The 19,573-nt window shown below is 69.7% G+C and overlaps 1 protein-coding gene across 1 annotated transcript; it reads left to right on the plus strand.

Annotated features, from left to right (window-relative positions):
- The first annotated feature begins 715 nt into the window (after positions 1-715).
- On the plus strand, positions 716-18,639 carry NPC1L1 (NPC1 like intracellular cholesterol transporter 1). The gene is made up of 19 exons (XM_040618195.1): positions 716-794; positions 1,862-3,399; positions 4,886-4,986; positions 5,057-5,229; positions 5,317-5,445; positions 6,520-6,702; positions 7,442-7,556; positions 8,592-8,719; positions 10,147-10,284; positions 11,640-11,729; positions 12,803-12,993; positions 13,077-13,204; positions 15,240-15,354; positions 15,447-15,502; positions 15,586-15,736; positions 16,585-16,816; positions 17,993-18,106; positions 18,187-18,349; positions 18,440-18,639. The coding sequence occupies exons 1-19, from the start codon at positions 741-743 to the stop codon at positions 18,559-18,561; spliced, it is 3,921 nt and encodes a 1,306-aa protein (XP_040474129.1). The 5' UTR covers positions 716-740; the 3' UTR covers positions 18,562-18,639.
- Positions 18,640-19,573: the final 934 nt, after the last annotated feature.

The following is a 19,573-nucleotide window of genomic DNA, read 5'->3' on the forward strand; positions in this document are numbered from 1 at the left end:
GGCTCATGCAGTGCCACGGGCACCTGCCGGGGTGCCGGGGTTCACCCAGCCCTGCCCCGTGGCGCACGAGGCAGGCGTTACCCCTCGGGGTACCGGTAATCATCCACCGAGGCGTCTTATCGGGGTTACGGTGTCTTATCGGGGTTATGGTGTCTTATCGGGGTTACGGTGTCTTATCGGGGAGCACGGCTCCGGTCCAAGGCTGCCTGCCGGCCCTGAACCCTTCCCAGCACCGGGGCAGAGGGCTCAGCACCGGCACGTCCCCGCGGGCACGGCAGCCCCTTGCCGGTAGCGGAGGTTTGGCCACCTCCGTGGCGCCGGGAGGCCACCGGTGGCCTGACGGGTGCCACCGGCACCGCTGTGGCAGCACCGAAGCGCCCGTGTCCCCCGCGCCGGGCTGGGTGTCCCGTGGTGGCGCGGCCTCTCCGCTTCCTTCCCCCTGGGAAACCCGCGGGGTGTCCCGAGGGGGGCACGGCCCCCGAGCGTCCCCCTCTTCCCTCAAAACCAGGCAGGGTGGGAGCGGGGTGCCCCTTGCTGGGGTGGGGGGCAGCCGGGCACCTCCCCGCCGCGGCGGCTGGCGATCGATCGCGGTTAATGATCACAAGGGTTTTACGGCTCCGGCGAGGGCTGATTGGCTTCGGGGCGGTCAGGCCAGAAGACCTCACCGCGGCGGGCGACCGCCCAGGGGACGTGGTGTCTTATAGGGCGCGGGCGAAGCCGGTGGCACCCTTTTGCCCAGGATGCTGGGGTCCAGCGCGCTGGCCGGCGCCGTGTTCGGTGCCCTCCTGGTGCTGGTAGGTGCCGGGGGGTTGGCAGGGCTGGGACATGGTGACCACTGGTGGCAAAGCCATGGCGGCGCCCTTTGGGTGCTGCTTGGAGGGGCTGGGGGGACACCGGTGTGGTGCCTGTTAGTGGTGGCATCTGGAGGGGATTGGGGTGGCAGAGCCACAGAGATGCCAGAGCGATGCCCATCATGGTGGCATTTGGAGGGGCTGGGGGTGGCAGAGCCGGGGGGACACCGGTGTGGTGCCCATCGTGGTGGCATTTGGAGGGGCTGGGGGTGGCAGAGCCAGGGGGACACCAGTGTGGTGCCCATCGCGGTGGCATTTGCAGGGGCTGGGGGTGGCAGAGCTGGGGGGACACCGGTGTGGTGCCCATCGTGGTGGCATTTGGAGGGGCTGGGGGTGGCAGAGCCGGGGGGGACACCGGTGTGGTGCCCATCGTGGTGGCATTTGGAGGGGCTGGGGGTGGCAGAGCCGGGGGGACACCGGTGTGGTGCCCATCGTGGTGGCCTTTGGAGGGGCTGGGGGTGGCAGAGCCGGGGGGGACACTGGTGTGGTGCCCATCGTGGTGGCATTTGGAGGGGCTGGGGGTGGCGGAGCCAGGGGGACACCGGTGTGGTGCCCATCGTGGTGGCCTTTGGAGGGGCTGGGGGTGGCAGGGCTGGGGGGACACCGGTGTGGTGCCCATCGTGGTGGCATTTGCAGGGGCTGGGGGTGGCAGGGCTGGGGGGACACCAGTGTGGTGCCCATTGTGGTGGCCTTTGGAGGGGCTGGGGGTGGCAGAGCCGGGGGGACACCGGTGTGGTGCCCATCGCGGTGGCATTTGCAGGGGCTGGGGGTGGCAGAGCCGGGGGGATACCGGTGTGGTGCCCATCGTGGTGGCATTTGGAGGGGCTGGGGGTGGCAGAGCCAGAGGGACACCAGTGTGGTGCCCATCGTGGTGGCATTTGGAGGGGCTGGGGGTGGCAGAGCCAGGGGGACACCGGTGTGGTGCCCGTTAATGGTGACATTTGGTGGGCTGGGCGTCGTGCCCCACGGGCCGGGGGTGCTGCCCACCGATCCCCCTCCCCCCCCCGCAGGTCGCACCGTCGTTGACCCCCGTGCACCGCGCCGGTTACTGCGCCTTCTACGGCGAATGCGGCCGCAACCCGGAGGTGAACATGTCGCTGGTGCCCTCCAACGTGCCGTGCCTCTCCAACACGCCGGCGCGGGTGGCCACGCGCACGGTGCTGAACATGCTCCGCAGCGTCTGCCCCGAGCTGGTGCGGGGGGACAACGAGACGACGCGGGTTTGCTGCTCCCTGGGGCAGCTGGTTGCCCTCCGGCTCAGCGTGGCGCTTTCCGGCACCGTCCTGTCCCGCTGCCCGGCGTGTGCCAGGAATTTCGCCAACCTTTACTGCAACAACATCTGCAGCCCCGACCAGAGCCTCTTCACCAACGTCACCCGCATCGTCAACCGCACCACGGCGCTGGGACGGCCCCAGCTCGCCGTCGTGGAGTACCAATGTTTTTACCGGCGGGATTTCGCCGACGCTTCTTTCGACTCCTGCAAAGGCGTCCGCTTGCCGGCTACCGGCGGTTACGCCATCGACACCATGTGCGGCCGTTACGGCGCCCGGCTCTGCACCACCCAGCGTTGGTTGGATTTCCAAGGGGATAAAAACAACGGCTTGGCGCCGCTGCAGCTCGATTTCCAGCTGGTCCCCAACGGCACGCAGCCCGGCGATGGCATCGTGCCGCTGGCCGCGAAGGCTTGGCGCTGCAACCAGGCGCTCAGCACCCAGGAACAGCCTTGCTCTTGTCAGGACTGCGCCGAATCCTGCCCGCCGGTGGTCGCTCCCCCCGGCCCGCCGCCCCCCTTCCGCTTGGGCGACGCCGACGGCGCCTTGGTCCTCTGCGGGCTGCTCTTCGGCATCCTCGCCCTCATCTTCATCCTCTCCTTGCTGTTCCGCAGCCGGCGGGTCAAGAAGGATGCGACGCCGGCGCCGGTGCCGGAGCGCGCCCCGGGCTGTGCGGCGCGCCTGGGCGATGCCAGCCACCACCTGCTGGCGGGGGCTTTCTGCCGGTGGGGCACGCTGGTGGCCCTGCACCCCGTGGTGGTGCTGGTGGTGGTGGTGGTGCTGGCGGGTGGTTTATCAGCCGGTTTGGTTACTCTCCAGCTCACCACCGATCCGGTGGAGCTGTGGTCGGCGCCTGGCAGCCGTGCCCGGCAAGAAAAAGCTTTTCACGACCAACACTTCGGTCCTTTCTTCCGCACCAACCAGGTGATCGTGACGGCGCCCGGCCGGCCCAGCACCAGCTATGAGTCAGTGGTGCTGGGCGCCAAGAACTTCAGCGGGGTGCTGTCCGAGGAGGTGCTGCGGGTGCTGCTGGAGCTGCAGGAGCAGCTGGCGGCCACCACGGCGCGGGCACCGGTGTCGGGCAAGGAGGTGACGCTGAGTGACATCTGCTACGCTCCTCTCAACCCCACGCAGCCCGGGCTGGGCGACTGCTGCGTCAACAGCGTCACCCAGTACTTCCAGAACAACAGCACCCGCCTGGCCATGACGGCCACCCAGGCCGACGGCAAGGTGACGGGCACGGTTGACTGGCGCGATCACCTCATCTACTGCGTCAAGTGGGTGCTGCTCCCCAGGACCCGGGGGAGCGTGGGCTTGGGGGGGTGGATGGAGGGTGCTGGGTGGTACCCGTAGGGTGCTGAGCTGTGGTTTGGGGTGCTGCCTGCACCCAGGGTACCACCTTTGTGGCACCCAGCACAGCATGGTGCCCACAGGGTGCTGGGCTGTGGGGCTGGGGAGCTATCTATGGGGTGCTGAGCATGGCACAGTGCCCACGGGGTGCTGGGTTATGGGGTCAGGGTGATGCCCACAGGGTGCTGGGCACGGCACGGTATCTATGGGGGGATAGGTTGGGGTGACATCTGGGGTGCACCCAACAGGGCACAGGGTCCGTGGGTGCTGGGCTGTGGGTCAGGGTGCTGCCTGCACCCAGGGTACCACCTTTGTGGCACCCAGCACAGCATGGTGCCCACAGGGTGCTGGGCTGTGGGGCTGGGGTACTCTCGATGGGGTGCTGAGCATGGCGTGGTGCCCACAGGGTGCTGGGCCGTGGGGTCAGAATGCTATCTGTGGGGTGCTGGGCACAGCATGGTGCCCATGGGGTGCTGGGCTGTGGGGTTACAGGACAGGAGATTTGGGGTGATGCCCACAGGGTGCTGGGTGCAGCATTGGTGTCTGCGGGGTGCCAGGTTGTGGTGCTCTCTGTGGGGTGCTGAGCTGTGGGGCACTGGACTGTGGGGTCAGGGTGCTATCTGTGGGGTGCTGGGCACAGCACGGCGCCCATGGGGTGCTGGGCTGCGCGGTCAGGGTGCTCTCCGTGGGGTGCCCAGTAGGGTGCCGGGGTGGGTGCTGGGGTGGGTGCTGGGGTTGGGTGCCATGGTGGGTGCTGGATGGGTGCCGGGACAAGTGCTGTGGTGGGTGCCAGGATTGGGTGCTGGGGTGGGTGCTGGATGGGTGCCGTGGTGGGTGCTGGATGGGTGCTGGGGGAGATGCTGGGGTGGGTGCTGAATGGGTGCTGGATGGGTGCCGGGGCAAGTGCTGGGATGGGTGCTGGATGGGTGCCGTGGTGGGTGCTGGGGATGGGTGCTGAGTTGGGTGCTGGGATGGGTGCTGGATGGGTGCCGTGGTGGGTGCTGGGGTTGGGTGCCGTGGTGGGTGCTGGGATGGGTGCTGGATGGGTGCTGGGGTTGGGTGCCAGATGGGTGCCGGATGGGTGCCGGATGGGTGCTGAGTTGGGTGCCAGGATTGGGTGCCGGGGTTGGGTGCCGGGGTTGGGTGCCAGATGGGTGCCGGATGGGTGCTGGATGGGTGCCGTATGGGTGCCGTATGGGTGCCGGATGGGTGCCGGATGGGTGCCGGGTGGGTGCCAGATGGGTGCCAGGGCAGATGCTGGGATGCCTGCTGGGGTTGGGTGCCGGATGGGTGCCAGATGGGTGCCAGATGGGTGCCGCGATGGGTGCCGGATGGGTGCCGCGGTGGGTGCCGCGGTGGGTGCTGTGGTGGGTGCTGGGGCGCAGCCCCTCACCCCGCGCCGTGTCCCCCCAGCTCCCCGCTCTCCTTCAAGGACATCACGGCGCTGGAGCTGAGCTGCATGGCCGCGTACGGCGGCCCCGTCTTCCCCTACATCGCCTTCGGCGGGTACCCCGGTAAGCTGCGACCCCGGCGGGGTGGGGGTGGGGGGCCGGCACCCAGGGGTGTCACCCGCCGTCCCCCCAGGCTCCGAGTACACGCAGGCGGAGGCGCTGATCATCACCTACTCCCTGCACAACTTCCCCCGCCACGACCCGCGCCACGAGTGGGTGCTGAGCTGGGAGCAGCGCTTCCTCGAGGTGGTGGGCGACTTCCAGCGCGCCCACAGCCCCAACCTCTCCGTCACCTTCATGGCCGAGGTGAAGCACCCCATTCCTGGGGGGGGGGTGTGGGGGGGGGCACCCTGGGGTGCCCAGCCCCCCCCCTCACCCCTCCGCCCTGCTCAGCGCTCGCTGGAGGACGAGATCAACCGCACCACCGGGGAGGACATCCCCGTCTTCGCCATCAGCTACCTGGTGGTGTTCGCCTACATCGCCCTGGCGCTGGGCGAGTACACGGCCTGGCGCCGCGTCCTGGTACGCACCGCGGGGGGCTGGGGGTGCCAGCACCCTTGGGTGCCCCCGCTGGGTGCTGAGCGGGTGGCTTTGGGCGCTGAGCGGGTGGCTTTGGGTGCTGAGCAGTGCCTTCCCCTTGGGTGCTGAGGGTGCCTTTGGGTGCTGAGTGGGTGCCTTTGGGTGCTGAGCAGTGCCTTTGGGTGCTGAGCGGCGCCTTTGGGTGCTAAGTGGTGCCTTCCCCTTGGGTGCTGAGCGGTGCCTTTGGGAGCTGAGCGGGTGCCTTTGGGCGCTGAGCAGGTGCCTTTGGGTGCTGAGCGGCGCCTTTGGGTGCTGAGCGGCGCCTTTGGGTGCTGAGCGGCGCCTTTGGGTGCTGAGGGTGCCTTTGGGTGCTGAGCGGCGCCTTTGGGTGCTGAGCGGCGCCTTTGGGTGCTGAGGGTGCCTTTGGGTGCTGAGCGGCACCTTTGGGTGCTGAGTGGGTGCCTTTGGGTGCTGAGTGGGTGCCTTTGGGTGCTGAGCGGCACCTTTGGGTGCTGAGTGGGTGCCTTTGGGTGCTGAGCGGCGCCTTTGGGTGCTGAGCGGTGCCTTCCCCTTGGGTGCTGAGCGGTGCCTTCCCCTTGGGTGCTGAGCAGGTGCCTTTGGGTGCTGAGCGGCACCTTTGGGTGCTGAGTGGTGCCTTTGGGAGCTGAGCGGCGCCTTTGGGTGCTGAGCGGTGCCTTCCCCTTGGGTGCTGAGCAGGTGCCTTTGGGTGCTGAGCGGGCGCCTTTGGGTTTTGAGCGGCGCCTTTGGGTGCTGAGGGCGCCTTTGGGTGCTGAGGGCGCCTTTGGGTGCTGAGCGGGTGCCTTTGGGTGCTGAGCGGGTGCCTTTGGGCGCTGAGCGGCGCCTTTGGGTGCTGAGCGGCGCCTTTGGGTGCTGAGTGGGTGCCTTTGGGTGCTGAGCGGGCGCCTTTGGGCGCTGAGCGGCGCCTTTGGGTGCTGAGCGGTGCCTTTGGGTGCTGAGCGGCGCCTTTGGGTGCTGAGGGCGCCTTTGGGTGCTGAGCGGCGCCTTTGGGTGCTGAGCGGCGCCTTTGGGTGCTGAGCGGCGCCCTCCCCCCTGCAGGTGGAGTCCAAGGTGACGCTGGCGCTGGGGGGCATCGCCGTGGTGCTGGGCGCCGTGTTCGCTGCCATGGGGCTGCTGGCGCTGCTGGGGCTGCCCTCGTCCCTCATCATCCTGGAGGTCGTGCCCTTCCTCGTCCTCGCCGTGGGCGCGGACAACATCTTCATCCTCGTGCAGGAGTACCAGGTCTGCGGGGCGGGGGGCACCCATGGGTGCAGGGGGCCCCACGGGGCAGGGGGGCACCTTGGGGACAGGGCACCTGTGGGGCACAGGGGCACCTGGGGGCATCAGGGGGTCACCTTTGGGTGCAGGGAGGCACCTGTGGGCCGTGGGGAGGGTCACCTTTGGGTGCAGGGGTCCCCATGGGGCGGGGGGCACCCATGGGTGCAGGGGTCCTCATGGGGCAGGGGGGCACCTTGGGGACAGAGCCCCTGGGGGCTTGGGGGGGGCACCTGGGGGCAGAGCCCCTTGTGGGGCACGGAGGCACCTGTGGGCCGTGGGGGGGGTCACCTTTGGGTGCAGGGGTCCCCATGGGGCGGGGGGCACCCATGGGGCAGGGGTCACCTTGGGGACAGGGCACCTGTCGGGCACAGGGGCACCTGGGGGGCATCGGGGAGTCACCTTTGGGTGCAGGGAGGCACCTGTGGGCCGGGGGGGGGGGTCACCTTTGGGTGCAGGGGTCCCCATGGGGTGGGGGGCACCCATGGGTGCAGGGGTCCCCATGGGGCAGGGGGGCACCCTTGGGTGGGGACATCCCCAGGGGACACGGGCGCACGGGGCGCCCATGGGTGCAGGGGTCCCCGCTGGGCGCAGTGGCTGCCCCCCGCACACGTGGCAGCCCCGCAGGCCGGGTGCCGGGTGCCTGCAGGGGGTCCCCGCGGTGGGGTCCCCCCCGGCGCCCCCTCCTCACCGCCCCCGGCAGCAGCAGTCGCAGCGGGCGGCGGGTGAGACGCGGGAGCAGCACATCGGGCGGGTGCTGGCGCAGGTGGCCCCCAGCACGCTGCTCTGCAGCCTCTCCGAGGTCATCTGCTTCCTCCTGGGTGAGCGGGGCGGGGGGCACGGGGGGCACGGGGGCACGGGGGCATGGGGGGGCACAGGGGCATGGGGGCACAAGGGGCCTGGGGGGCACAAGGAGGCACAGGGACACGGGGGCACAAGGGGCATGGGGGCATGGGCGGCACAGAGGGGCACAAGGGGCATGGGGGGCACAGGGGCACAGAGGGGCACAAGGGGCATGGGGGGCACAGGGGCACAGAGGGGCACAAGGGTCATGGGGGGCCTGGGGGGCACAGAGGGGCACAAGGGGCATGGGTGGCACGAGGAGGTACAGGGACACGGTGGCATAAGGGGCATGGGGGGCACGGGGGGGCACAGGGACATGGGAGCATGGGGGGGTCATGGGGGCCTGGGGGGGCAAAGGGGGCACAGAGGGGCACAGGGACACGGGAGCACAAGGGTCGTGGGGCCTGGGGGGCACAAGGGTCATGGGGGGCCTGGGGGGCACAGGGACACGGGGGGCACAGAGGGGCACAAGGGGCATGGGGGGCACGAGGAGGCACAGGGGCATGGGAGCATGGGGGGCATAAGGGACACGGGGGCACAAGGGGCATGGGGGCCTGGGGGCACAGAGGGGCATAAGGGACACGGGGGGCACAAGGGTCGTGGGAGCCTGGGTGGCACAGGGACATGAGGGCATGGGGGGGCACAGGGGCGGGGGGGCACAGGGGGGCACAGGGGCAGAGGTGACAGGTGCAGCAGGTGGGTGCGGGGTGTGGGGGCGGGTGCGGGTGTGGGTGCAGGCGCGGGTGCGGGTGCGGGTGCGGGTGTGGGATGCGGGTGTGGGTGCGGGGTGCAGGTGCGGGTGTGGGATGCGGGGTGCGGGCGCGGGTGTGGGGTGCGGGGGTGGGTGTGGGGTGCGGGGGTGGGTGTGGGGTGCGGGGGTGGGTGTGGGGTGCGGGTGCGGGTGCAGGGTGCAGGTGCGGGTGTGGGATGCGGGGTGTGGGTGCAGGCGCGGGTGTGGGGTGCGGGTGTGGGTGCGGGCGCGGGCGCGGGTGCCGCTGACGCCGGCGCTGCAGGGGCGCTCTCCTCCATGCCCGCCGTCCGCACCTTCGCGCTCACGGCCGCGCTGGCCATCGCCTTCGACTTCCTGCTCCAGATGTCGGGGTTCGTCGCCCTCCTGGCACTCGACGCCCGGCGGCAGGAGGTACCGCGCCGGGGGGCACGGGGCGCCCTGCGGGGGTGGGTGGGTGGCACCGGGGGCACCCGGGAGGGGAAAGCGCCGGGGTGGGCACGGGGTGGGCAGCGTGGGCTGCGCAATGGGTGTGGGCGTGCCCAGGGTGGGCGTGGGGTCCCCGTGGGGGTCAGGATGCTCAGGGTGGGCACAGGGTGGGCGTGGGATGCCCCTGGGTGTGGCGGTGCCTGAGGTGGGCACGGGGTGGGGGTGGGGTGCTCAAGGTGGTCACAGGGTGGGGGTTGGGGTGCCCAGAGTGGGTGCAGGGTCGATGTGAGGTGCCCATGGGGATGGCCGGAGTGGGCACAGAGTGGGTGTGGGGTCCCCATGGGTGTGGGGGCACCCAGAGTGGGCACAGAGTGGGTGTGGGGTGCCCATGGGTGTCAGGGCACCCAGGGTGGGCACAGGGTGGGCGTGGGGTGCCCATGGGTGTGGGGGCACCCAGAGTGGGCACAGAGTAGGTGTGGGGTCCCCATGGGTGTGGGGGCACCCAGAGTGGGCACAGAGTGGGTGTGGGGTGCCCGTGGGTGTCAGGGCACCCAGGGTGGGCACAGGGTGGGCGTGGGGTGCCCATGGGTGTGGGGGCACCCAGAGTGGGCACAGAGTAGGTGTGGGGTCCCCATGGGTGTGGGGGCACCCACAGTGGGCACAGAGTGGGTGTGGGATGCCCGTGGGTGTCAGGGCACCCAGGGTGGGCACAGGGTGGGCGTGGGGTGCCCATGGGTGCCTCAAGTCCTTGGGGTGCCCCAGATGGATATGGGGTGCCCATGGGTGTGAGGGTGTCAGGGGCTGGCATGGGGTGACATTGAGGTCCCCAAGGCAGACATGGGTTCCCCAGGGTGGGTGTGGGGTGGCCATGGGTGCCCGAAATCCTTGGGGTGCCCCAGACGGGCAGGGGGTGCCCACGGGAATGAGGGTGCCCAAGGTGGGTGTGGGGGTGCCCGGGGTGGGCGCAGGGTGGGCGCAGGGTGCTCATGAGTGTGGGGGTGTCAGGGTTGGCGTGGGGTGACACTGGGGTGGCCGTGGGGTCCCTGGGGTGGTCCCGGGGTGGCCGTGGGTGCCCGAAGTCCTTGGGCTGCCCCAGACGGGCAGGGGGTGCCCATGGGAATGAGGGTGCCCAAGGTGGGTGTGGGGGTGTCAGGGTTGGCATGGGGTGACACTGGGGTCCTCAGGGTGGCCGTGGGGTCCCTGGGGTGGTCCCGGGGTGGCCATGGGTGCCCGAAGTCCTTGGGGTGCCACGGGTGGGCACGGGGTGCCCAGGGGTGGTTGGGACCCATGGACAGGGGTGTGCGCGGGGCGGGTGGGGGGCCCTGGGCGGGTGGGGGGCTGTGCCAGGAGCCGTGCCAGGAGCCGTGCCAGGAGCCGTGCCAGGAGCCGTGCCAGCCTGGCGCTACCCGCAGGCCGCCCGCTTCGACCTGTGCTGCTGCTGTGGGATGGGCAAGGGGGGGCCCGTGGGGCCGGGGGCCCGGCTGCTGCGCCCACTGCTGCGCCGCTACTACACCCCCCTGGTGCTGCACCGCCGGGTGCGCCCCGTCGTGGTGAGGGGCTGGGGGGGGTCGGGGGGACTTGGGGGACTGGAGGGCACTGGGGAGGTCTGGGGGGGACACTGGGGAGGTTGGGGGGGGCTGAGGGGGGACACTGGGGAGGTCTGGGGGGGACACTGGGGAGGTTGGGGAGGTGTCGGGGGGCACACTGGGGAGGTCTGGAGGGGACATTGGGGAGGTCTGGGGGGGCTGGGGGGACACACTGGGGAGGTCTGGGGGGGGCTGGGGGGGGACACTGGGGAGGTCTGGGGAGGGCTGGGGGGGACATTGGGGAGGTCTGGGGGGGACATTGGGGAGGTCTGGGGGGGCTGGGGGGGACACTGGGGAGGTCTGGGGGGACACTGGGGAGGTCTGGGTGGGCTGGGGGGGGACACTGGGGGAGGCTGGGGGGGACACTGGGGAGGTCTGGGGGGGCTGGGGGGGGACACTGGGGAGGTCTGGGGGGGGCTGGGGGGACACTGGGGAGGTGTGGGGGGGCTGGGGGGGACTGGGGGGCAGTGGAGCAGCTGGGGGTGTCTGAGGTGGGGGGGCTGGGGACCTGGGTAGGTCTGGGGGGCTGGGGGGGGGGACTGGAGGGCACTGGGGGACCTGGGGGGGCCGTGGGGACCTGGGGAAGTCTGAGTGGGCTGGGGGTGGGGAGGTCTGGGGGGGGGGCTGGGGGATGGGACTGGAGGGCGCTGGAGGATCTGGGGGGGGACCTGGGGAGGTCTGGGCATGGGGGTCTAGGGGTGGCCGGGGGGGGTCCAGGGGTTTGGGGGTTCTGTGGGGGTTGGGGGGCTTCTGGAGGCCTCCAGGAGGTTTGGGGGGTCATAGAGGTGGTGTGAGGGGCCGGGGGTTCCTGGGGGTGCTGGGCTACTCACAGGGGTGCCAGTGGGTCCTGGGGGGTCCCAGGGGGGGCCGGGGGGTCCCAGGGGTGCCGTGCCCCTCACGGGGGGCCCCAGGGGGCCGTGCCCCTCACGGGGGTCCCAGGGGGTGCCGTGCCCCCTCACGGGGGTCCCAGGGGGCCGTGCCCCTCACGGGGGGTCCCAGGGGTGCCGTGCCCCTCACGGGGGGTCCCAGGGGGGCTGTGCCCCTCACGGGGGTCCCAGGGGGCCGTGCCCCTCACGGGGGTCCCAGGGGGGCTGTGCCCCTCACGGGGGGTCCCAGGGGGCCGTGCCCCTCACGGGGGTCCCAGGGAGGCCGTGCCCCTCACGGGGGTCCCAGGAGGCCGTGCCCCTCACGGGGGTCCCAGGGAGGCCGTGCCCCTCACGGGGGTCCCAGGGGGCCGTGCCCCTCACGGGGGTCCCAGGGGGCCGTGCCCCTCACGGGGGTCCCAGGGGGCCGTGCCCCTCACGGGGGTGCCCCCGCAGGTGCTGCTGTTCCTCTTCCTGGGCTGTGCCGGGCTGTACCTGGCGCTGCAGGTGCCCGTGGGGCTGGACCAGGAGCTCGCCATGCCCGAGGTGGGGCCGGCTCCGGGGGGCTGGGGGTACCTGGACGGGGACATGTGGGGACGGAAAGGGCCCCCGTGGGCATGTACAGGGGTGGTATGGCCCCTAGAGGGGCGTGGGGATGGCATGACCCCATAGGGGTCTGCACAGGGGTGGGGTGGCCCCTATAGGGACAGTGTAGTCCTGTATGGGGCCAGCACGGGGATGGCGTGGTCCCTATGGGGCCGGCATGGGGATGTCGTGGTCCCTATGGGGCCAGCATGGGCCAGCGTGGTCCCTATGGGGATGGCATGGTCCCTATGGGGCCGGCGTGGTCCCTATGGGGATGTCGTGGTCCCTGTGGTCCCTATGGGGATGTCGTGGTCCCTATGGGGCCGGCGTGGGCCGGCGTGGTCCCTATGGGGATGACGTGGTCCCTGTGGTCCCTATGGGGATGTCGTGGTCCCTATGGGGCCAGCGTGGGCCGGCGTGGTCCCTATGGGGATGGCATGGTCCCTATGGGGATGTCGTGGTCCCTATGGGGATGTCATGGTCCCTATGGGGCCGGCGTGGTCCCTATGGGGCCGGCGTGGTCCCTATGGGGATGTCGTGGTCCCTATGGGGCCGGCGTGGGCCGGCGTGGTCCCTATGGGGATGACGTGGTCCCTGTGGTCCCTATGGGGATGATGTGGTCCCTATGGGGCCAGCATGGGCTGGCGTGGTCCCTATGGGGATGGCATGGTCCCTATGGGGCCAGCGTGGTCCCTATGGGGATGTCATGGTCCCTATGGGGATGTCATGGTCCCTATGGGGCCTGCGTGGTTCCTATGGGGATGTCATGGTCCCTATGGGGCCAGCGTGGTCCCTATGGGGATGTCGTGGTCCCTGTGGTCCCTATGGGGATGACGTGGTCCCTGTGGGGCCGGCATGGGCCGGCGCGGTCCCTACAGCCCCATATGCCACCAACGGAGCTGACAGCCCGTACGGGGTCCACGGGGGGTGCCGCAGGGAGCGGGTGGCCCGGCCCTACGCAGGGACACGTGGGGCCCCGCAGGACACTATGGGTGCCACGGCCCCCCCGGGCTGACGGGGTGGGGGTCCCGCAGGACTCCTACATGCTGCAGTACTTCGCGGCGCTGAACCGGTACCTGGCGGTGGGCGTGCCCACCTACTTCGTCACCACCGGCGGCTACGACTTCTCCTCCACCAACGGCACCAACGGCATCTGCTCCAGCGCCGGCTGCGACGCCGACTCCCTCACCCACACTATCCAGTACGCCACGCGCTTCCCCAACGTGTGAGTGGGGCGGGGGAGGGGGCGCGGGGGGGGGGGATGGGCAGGGTGCCACCGGCCTCCTGCCAGCCCCTTCCTCCGCCCAGGTCCTACCTGGCCATCCCCGCCACCTCCTGGGTGGATGATTTCCTCGACTGGCTCAACCCCACCGGCCGCTGCTGCCGCATTCACCAGTTTGGCAACCACACTGGGGAGTTCTGCCCCGCCACCAGTGGTGAGGGGGCGCGGGGGGTGGCACGTGGGGTCTACGCTGGGGTGGCTGTTGGGTGCCCACCGTGGTGGGTGGCCATTTGGGTGTACGTTGGGTGCTCCCCATGGTGGCCATTGGGTGTACATTGGGTGCCCACTATGGTGGCTGTTGGGTGGCCAGTTGGGTGTACGTTGGGTGCCCACCATGGTGGCTTTTGGGTGCCCACCATGGTGGGTGGCCATTTGGGTGTACGTTGGGTGCCAACCCATGGTGGGTGTACGTTGGGTGCCCACTATGGTGGCTGTTGGGTGCCCACCATGGTGGGTGGCCATTTGGGTGTACGTTGGGTGCGCAGGGGGTATGTTGAGTGCCCACCATGGTGGCCATTGGGTGCACATAAAGTCCACACCATGGTGGCCACCATTGTGTGTACGTTGGGTGCCCACCACAGTGGCCATTTGGGTGTACGTTGGATGCCCACCATGGTGACTGTTGGGTGCCCACCATGGTGGGTGGCCATTTGGTGTACATTGTGTGCCCACTGTGGTGGCTGTTGGGTGCCCACCATGGTGGGTGGCCATTTGGGTGTACGTTGGGTGCCCACCATGGTGGCTGTTGGGTTCCCACCATGGTGGGTGGCCATTTGGGTGTACGTTGGGTGCCCAGGGGATATGGTGTGTGCCCACCATGGTGGCCATTGGGTGTACGTTGGGTGCCCACCATGGTGGCCATTGGGTGTACATTGCGTGCCCACTAAGGTGGCCGTTGGGTGGCCAGTTGGGTGTACGTTGGGTGCTCACTACGGTGGCTGTTGGGTGCCCACCATGGTGGGTGGCCATTTGAGTGTACGTTGGGTGCTCCCCATGGTGGCCATTGGGTGTACATTGGGTGCCCACTATGGTGGCTGTTGGGTGGCCAGTTGGGTGTACGTTGGGTGCCCACCATGGTGGTTTTTGGGCGCCCACCATGGTGGGTGGCCATTTGGGTGTACGTTGGGTGCCAACCCATGGTGGGTGTACGTTGGGTGCCCACTATGGTGGCTGTTGGGTGCCCACCATGGTGGGTGGCCATTTGGGTGTACGTTGGGTGCTCCCCATGGTGGCCATTGGGTGTACATTGGGTGCCCACTATGGTGGCTGTTGGGTGGCCAGTTGGGTGTACGTTGGGTGCCCACCATGGTGGCTTTTGGGTGCCCACCATGGTGGGTGGCCATTCGGGTGTACGTTGGGTGCGCAGGGGGTATGTTGAGTGCCCACCACAGTGGCCATTGGGTGCACATAAAGTCCACACCATGGTGGCCACCATTGTGTGTACATTGGGTGCCCACCACAGTGGCCATTTGGGTGTACGTTGGATGCCCACTGTGGTGGCTGTTGGTGGTCATTTGCATGTACGTTGGGTGCCCAGGGGGTATGGTGGGTGCCCACCATGGTGGCCATTGGGTGCTCACCGTGGTGGCCATTGGGTGTACACTGGGTGCCCACTGTGGTGGCTGTTGGATGGCCATTTAGGAGTACGTTGGGTGCCCACTATGGTGGCAGTTGGGTGGCCACTTGGGTGTACGTTGGGTGCCCACCATGGTGGCTGTTGGGTGGCCAGCTGGGTGGCCATTTGGGTGTACGTTGGGTGCTCCCCATGGTGGCCATTGGGTGTACATTGGGTGCCCACTATGGTGGCAGTTGGGTGGCCATTTGGGTGTACGTTGGGTGCCCACTATGGTGGCGGTTGGGTGCCCACCATGGTGGGTGGCCATTTGGGTGTACGTTGGGTGCCCACTATGGTGGCGGTTGGGTGCCCACCATGGTGGGTGGCCATTTGGGTGTATGTTGGGTGCCCACCCATGGTGGGTGTACATTGGGTGCCCACTATGGTGGTGGTTGGGTGCCCACCATGGTGGGTGGCCATTGGGGTGTATGTTGGGTGCCCACCATGGTGGCCACTGGGAGCCTGTTGTGATGTCCCCTGGGGGCCTCGCGGGTGCCTGCCGTGGTGCCCGTTGGGTGCTGGCCCCGGCTCCCCGTGGGCGCCCGCGGGGCGCTGAGCGCGGCTCTGCCCACAGATGACCCCACCTGCTTCAAGTGCCTCAAAGTCACGCGGCGCCCGACGGTGGAGGAGTTCGAGCGGTTCCTGCCCTGGTTCCTCCACGACCGCCCCACCCTGCAGTGCGCCAAGGGGTAGGTGCCACCGGGGGGGGACACCCCGGCTCTGGGTGCCCCCTCCCCACGGCCCTGGGAGCCCCCCCTCACCCCTTTCCCCCCTCCCACAGCGGTCTGGGTGCCTACGACACGGCGGTGAGCATGGACGCCAACGGCACCATCCTGGGTGAGTGCAGGGTGGGTGGCGCAGGGTAGGGGGGCACCCTAGGGTGCCCGGCTGACCCCCCCCGCCCCTGCCATCTCCGGCAGCCACCCGTTTCATGGCGTACCAGCGCCCGCTGCGCACCTCGCAGGAGTACACGGCGGCGCTGCGGGCTGCCCGCGCCCTGGCCGAGGAGCTCACCGCCACGCTGCGCCGCGTGCCCGGCACCCATCCAGACTTCCGAGTCTTCCCCTACACGTGAGCACCCGCCGCGGGTCGGGGCGCTCAGCTGCGGGAGGGTGGGGGAGGGGGTGCCCGGCGCAGGGTGCTGTGGGTGCTCCGGTCGGGGGTCAGGGTGGGTGCCCAGCTTGGGGTGCTGAGCCGGGGGTGCTGTGGGTGCTGAGCTGGGGGTCCGTGTGCGTGTGCAGTGAGGGGTCCGTGTGGGTGCTGAGCCGGGGGTCCGTGTGGGTGCACAGTGAGGGGTCCGTGTGGGTGCACAGTGAGGGGTCCGTGTGGGTGCTGAGCTGGGGGTCCGTGTGGGTGCTGAGCTGGGGGTCCGTGTGGGTGCTGAGCTGTGGGTGCTGTGGGTGTGCAGTGAGGGGTCCCTGTGGGTGCTGAGCCGGGGGTCCGTGTGGGTGCTGAGCTGGGGGTGCTGTGGGTGCGCAGTGAGGGGTCCGTGTGGGTGCTGAGCTGGGGGTCCGTGTGGGTGCTGAGCTGGGGGTCCCTGTGGGTGCTGAGCTGTGGGTGCTGTGGGTGTGCAGTGAGGGGTCCCTGTGGGTGCTGAGCCGGGGGTCCGTGTGGGTGCTGAGCTGGGGGTGCTGTGGGTGCGCAGTGAGGGGTCCGTGTGGGTGCTGAGCAGGGGGCGCTGAGCTGGGGGTGCTGAGGCGGGGGTCCGTGTGGGTGCTGAGCAGGGGGGTGCTGTGGGTGCCCGGTGAGGGGTCCCTGTGGGTGCTGAGCTGTGGGTGCTGAGCAGGGGGTGCTGATCCGGGGGTGCTGTGGGTGCCCAGGTGGGGGTGCCCAGCCGGGCGCTGTGGGTACCGGGTGGGGGGCGCCCCGCGGGGGGGCACAGGCGCGGGGGTGCCAGCGTGGCGGTGCCGCCCCGGCAGGGTGACCTACGTGTACTACGAGCAGTACCTGACGGTGGTGGCCGAGGGGCTGGTGACGCTGGCGCTGTGCCTGGTGCCCACCTTCGGCGTCTCCTTCCTGCTGCTGGGCATGGACCTGCGCTCCAGCGGCGCCACCCTCCTCACCATCACCATGGTCCTGGTGGACACCGTGGGCGCCATGGCCCTCTGGGACGTCCCCTACAACGCCGTGGCCCTCATCAACCTTGTCGCGGTGCGGGGTGGCACGGGGACCTGGGGCATGTGGGGTGGCACATGGGGTGGCATGTGGGGCACGTGGGGTGGCACATGGGGTGGCACAGGGACCTGAGGCACATGGGGTGGCACGGAGAGCACGTGGGGTGGCACGAGGACCTGGGGCATGTGGGGTGGCACGGAGAGCATGTGGGGTGGCACGTGGGATGGCACGGGGACCTGGGGCACTTGGGGTGGCACATGGGGTGCCCCAGGTCCCTGTGCCACGTGGAGCACATGGGGTGGCACGTGGGGTGGCACATGGGGTGGCACAGGGACCTGGGGCATGTGGGGTGGCACAGGGAGCATGTGCGGTGGCATGTGGGGTGGCATGAGGACCTAGGGCACATGGGGTGGCACGGGGACCTGGGGCATGTGGGAGGACGGGGGTGGCACATGGCACGGCCTTGGGGGTACAGGAGGTGGCAGAAGGCCCAGGGACATGCAGGGTGACATGGGGACAGAGCAGCTTGGGACATGTGAGATGGCAGAGGGGTACGTGGGGTGGCATGGGGACACGTGGGGTGGCATGGGGACACCTGGGGTGGCATGGAGGACATGTGGGGTGGCATGGGGACACCTGGGGTGGCATGGGGACACGTGGGTTGGCATGGGGACACCTGGGGTGGCATGGAGGACATGTGGGGTGGCATGGGGACAGAGCAGCCTGGGACATGTGGGATGGCAGAGGGGTACGTGGGGTGGCATGGGGACACCTGGGGTGGCATGGGGACATGTGGGGTGGCATGGGGACAGAGCAGCCTGGGACATGTGGGATGGCAGAGGGGTACGTGGCGTGGCATGGGGACACCTGGGGTGGCATGGGGACATGTGGGGTGGCATGGGGACAGAGCAGCCTGGGACATGTGGGATGGCAGAGGGGTATGTGGGGTGGCATGGAGGACATGTGGGGTGGCATGGGGACACCTGGGGTGGCATGGAGGACATGTGGGGTGGCATGGGGACATGTGGGGTGGCATGGGGACACCTGGGGTGGCACGCGTGGGGTGGCTTTGGAGGTACAGGAGGTGGCAGGTGGCCTTGGGACACGCGGGGTGGCGCGGGGCTGTGGGGGCGCACCGGCACGGGACGGGCAGCCGGTGCCAGCCCGGCGGGGCGCCCCGGGGTGCCCCCAGGTGACAGCGGGTCCCCGCAGGCTGTGGGCATCTCGGTGGAGTTCGTGTCCCACCTGACGTGCGCCTTCGCCCACAGCGCCGCGCCCAGCCGCGTGGGCCGCGCCGCCGACGCCACCGTCAACATGGGCAGCAAGGTGGGCACGGCTGCGGGACGCCCCCCCCCCCCCCTCCCCCGGCCGGGGTGACCCGGCTGGTGCTGACCCTGTCACCGCAGGTGGTGGCCGGGGTGGCCATGACCAACCTGCCGGGCATCGTGGTGCTGGCCTTCGCCAAGGCGCGCCTGGTCCGCGTCTTCTTCTTCCGCCTCAACCTCATCGTCACGCTGGCGGGGCTGGCGCACGGGCTGCTCTTCCTCCCCGTCCTCCTCAGCTACGTCGGTAAGACCCCCCCGTGCCCCCCCCCCCCCCTCCCCGCTGTCCCCCCTCCCTGTCCCCCCCAGGACAGCCTGTCCCCAACTGTCCCCACAGGGCCCAGCCCGCGGGTGCCGGCGGGGGACGCGGCGGCTGGTGTGGGGCAGGGTGTGGGGCTGGCCCTCGGCAACCCCTGCTTCAAGGACAAGGACAAGGACAAGGACAAGGACAAGGACTGAGCCCCCCTGCCCCTCCCCCCCCCCCTCCCCACCCCTCCCCTACGGCTCTTGTATTTAAACTGGTTTTCTCAGAGGCGGGACTGGGTTTAATTGGGATGTCTGGGGCACTGTGGGGATGGGGACATGCGGGGCACAAGGGGACGGTTGGGGACAAGGCAGTGGGTGGCGTGGGGACGGGGGTGGGGGGGTGGGGCATGGGGGTGTCACGGGGACGTGTGGGGCACACGGGTGTTGTGGGGACGGGGTCCTGTGGGGGACAAGGACACCATGGGGGGGACAAGGACCCCATGGGGGGGACAAGGACACCATGGGGGGGGACAAGGACCCCCTGGGGCGCCCCCCAGCCCCCCCGAGTGCCACCATCGTGCAGTGGGCAGGGAGACGGTGGCTGGAGGCCGTGGTGGGGAGGAATGGGGGCACTGGGCAGTACTGGGCTGGTACTGGAGGTGCTGGGAGGCACTGGGATGGCTCTGCATGGCCACTGGGAGCACTGGGGGGGAACTGGGATGGCTCTGAATAGCCACTGGGAGCAATGGGATGGCTCTGGGAGGGAACTGGGATGGCTCTGAATTGCCACTGGGAGCACTGGGATGGCTCTGGGAGGGAACTGGGATGGCTCTGAATGGCCACTGGGAGCACTGAGGGGGAACTGGCATGGCTCTGAATGGACTCTGGGGGGGCGGAACTGGAATGGCTCTGAATGGGCACTGGCAGCACTGGGGGGCACTGGAAGCACTCGGCTCGTTCTGAGAGGGTACTGGGAGCGCTGGAATGGCTCTGAATGGGCACTGGGAGCACTGGGGGCCACTGGGATGGCTCTGGGGGGGAACTGGGATGGCTCTGAATGGCCACTGGGAGCACTGGGCTGGTTCTGAAAGGCTACTGGGAGCACTGGAATGGCTCTGAATGGGCACTGGGATGGTTCTGGGAAGAGGGGAACTGGAATGGCCCTGAATGGCCACTGGGAGCACTGAGGGGGAACTGGAACGGCTCTGAATGGGCACTGGGAGGC

Source organism: Falco naumanni, chromosome 19, assembly GCF_017639655.2.
Source record: "Falco naumanni isolate bFalNau1 chromosome 19, bFalNau1.pat, whole genome shotgun sequence".
Classification (NCBI taxonomy): domain Eukaryota; kingdom Metazoa; phylum Chordata; class Aves; order Falconiformes; family Falconidae; genus Falco; species Falco naumanni.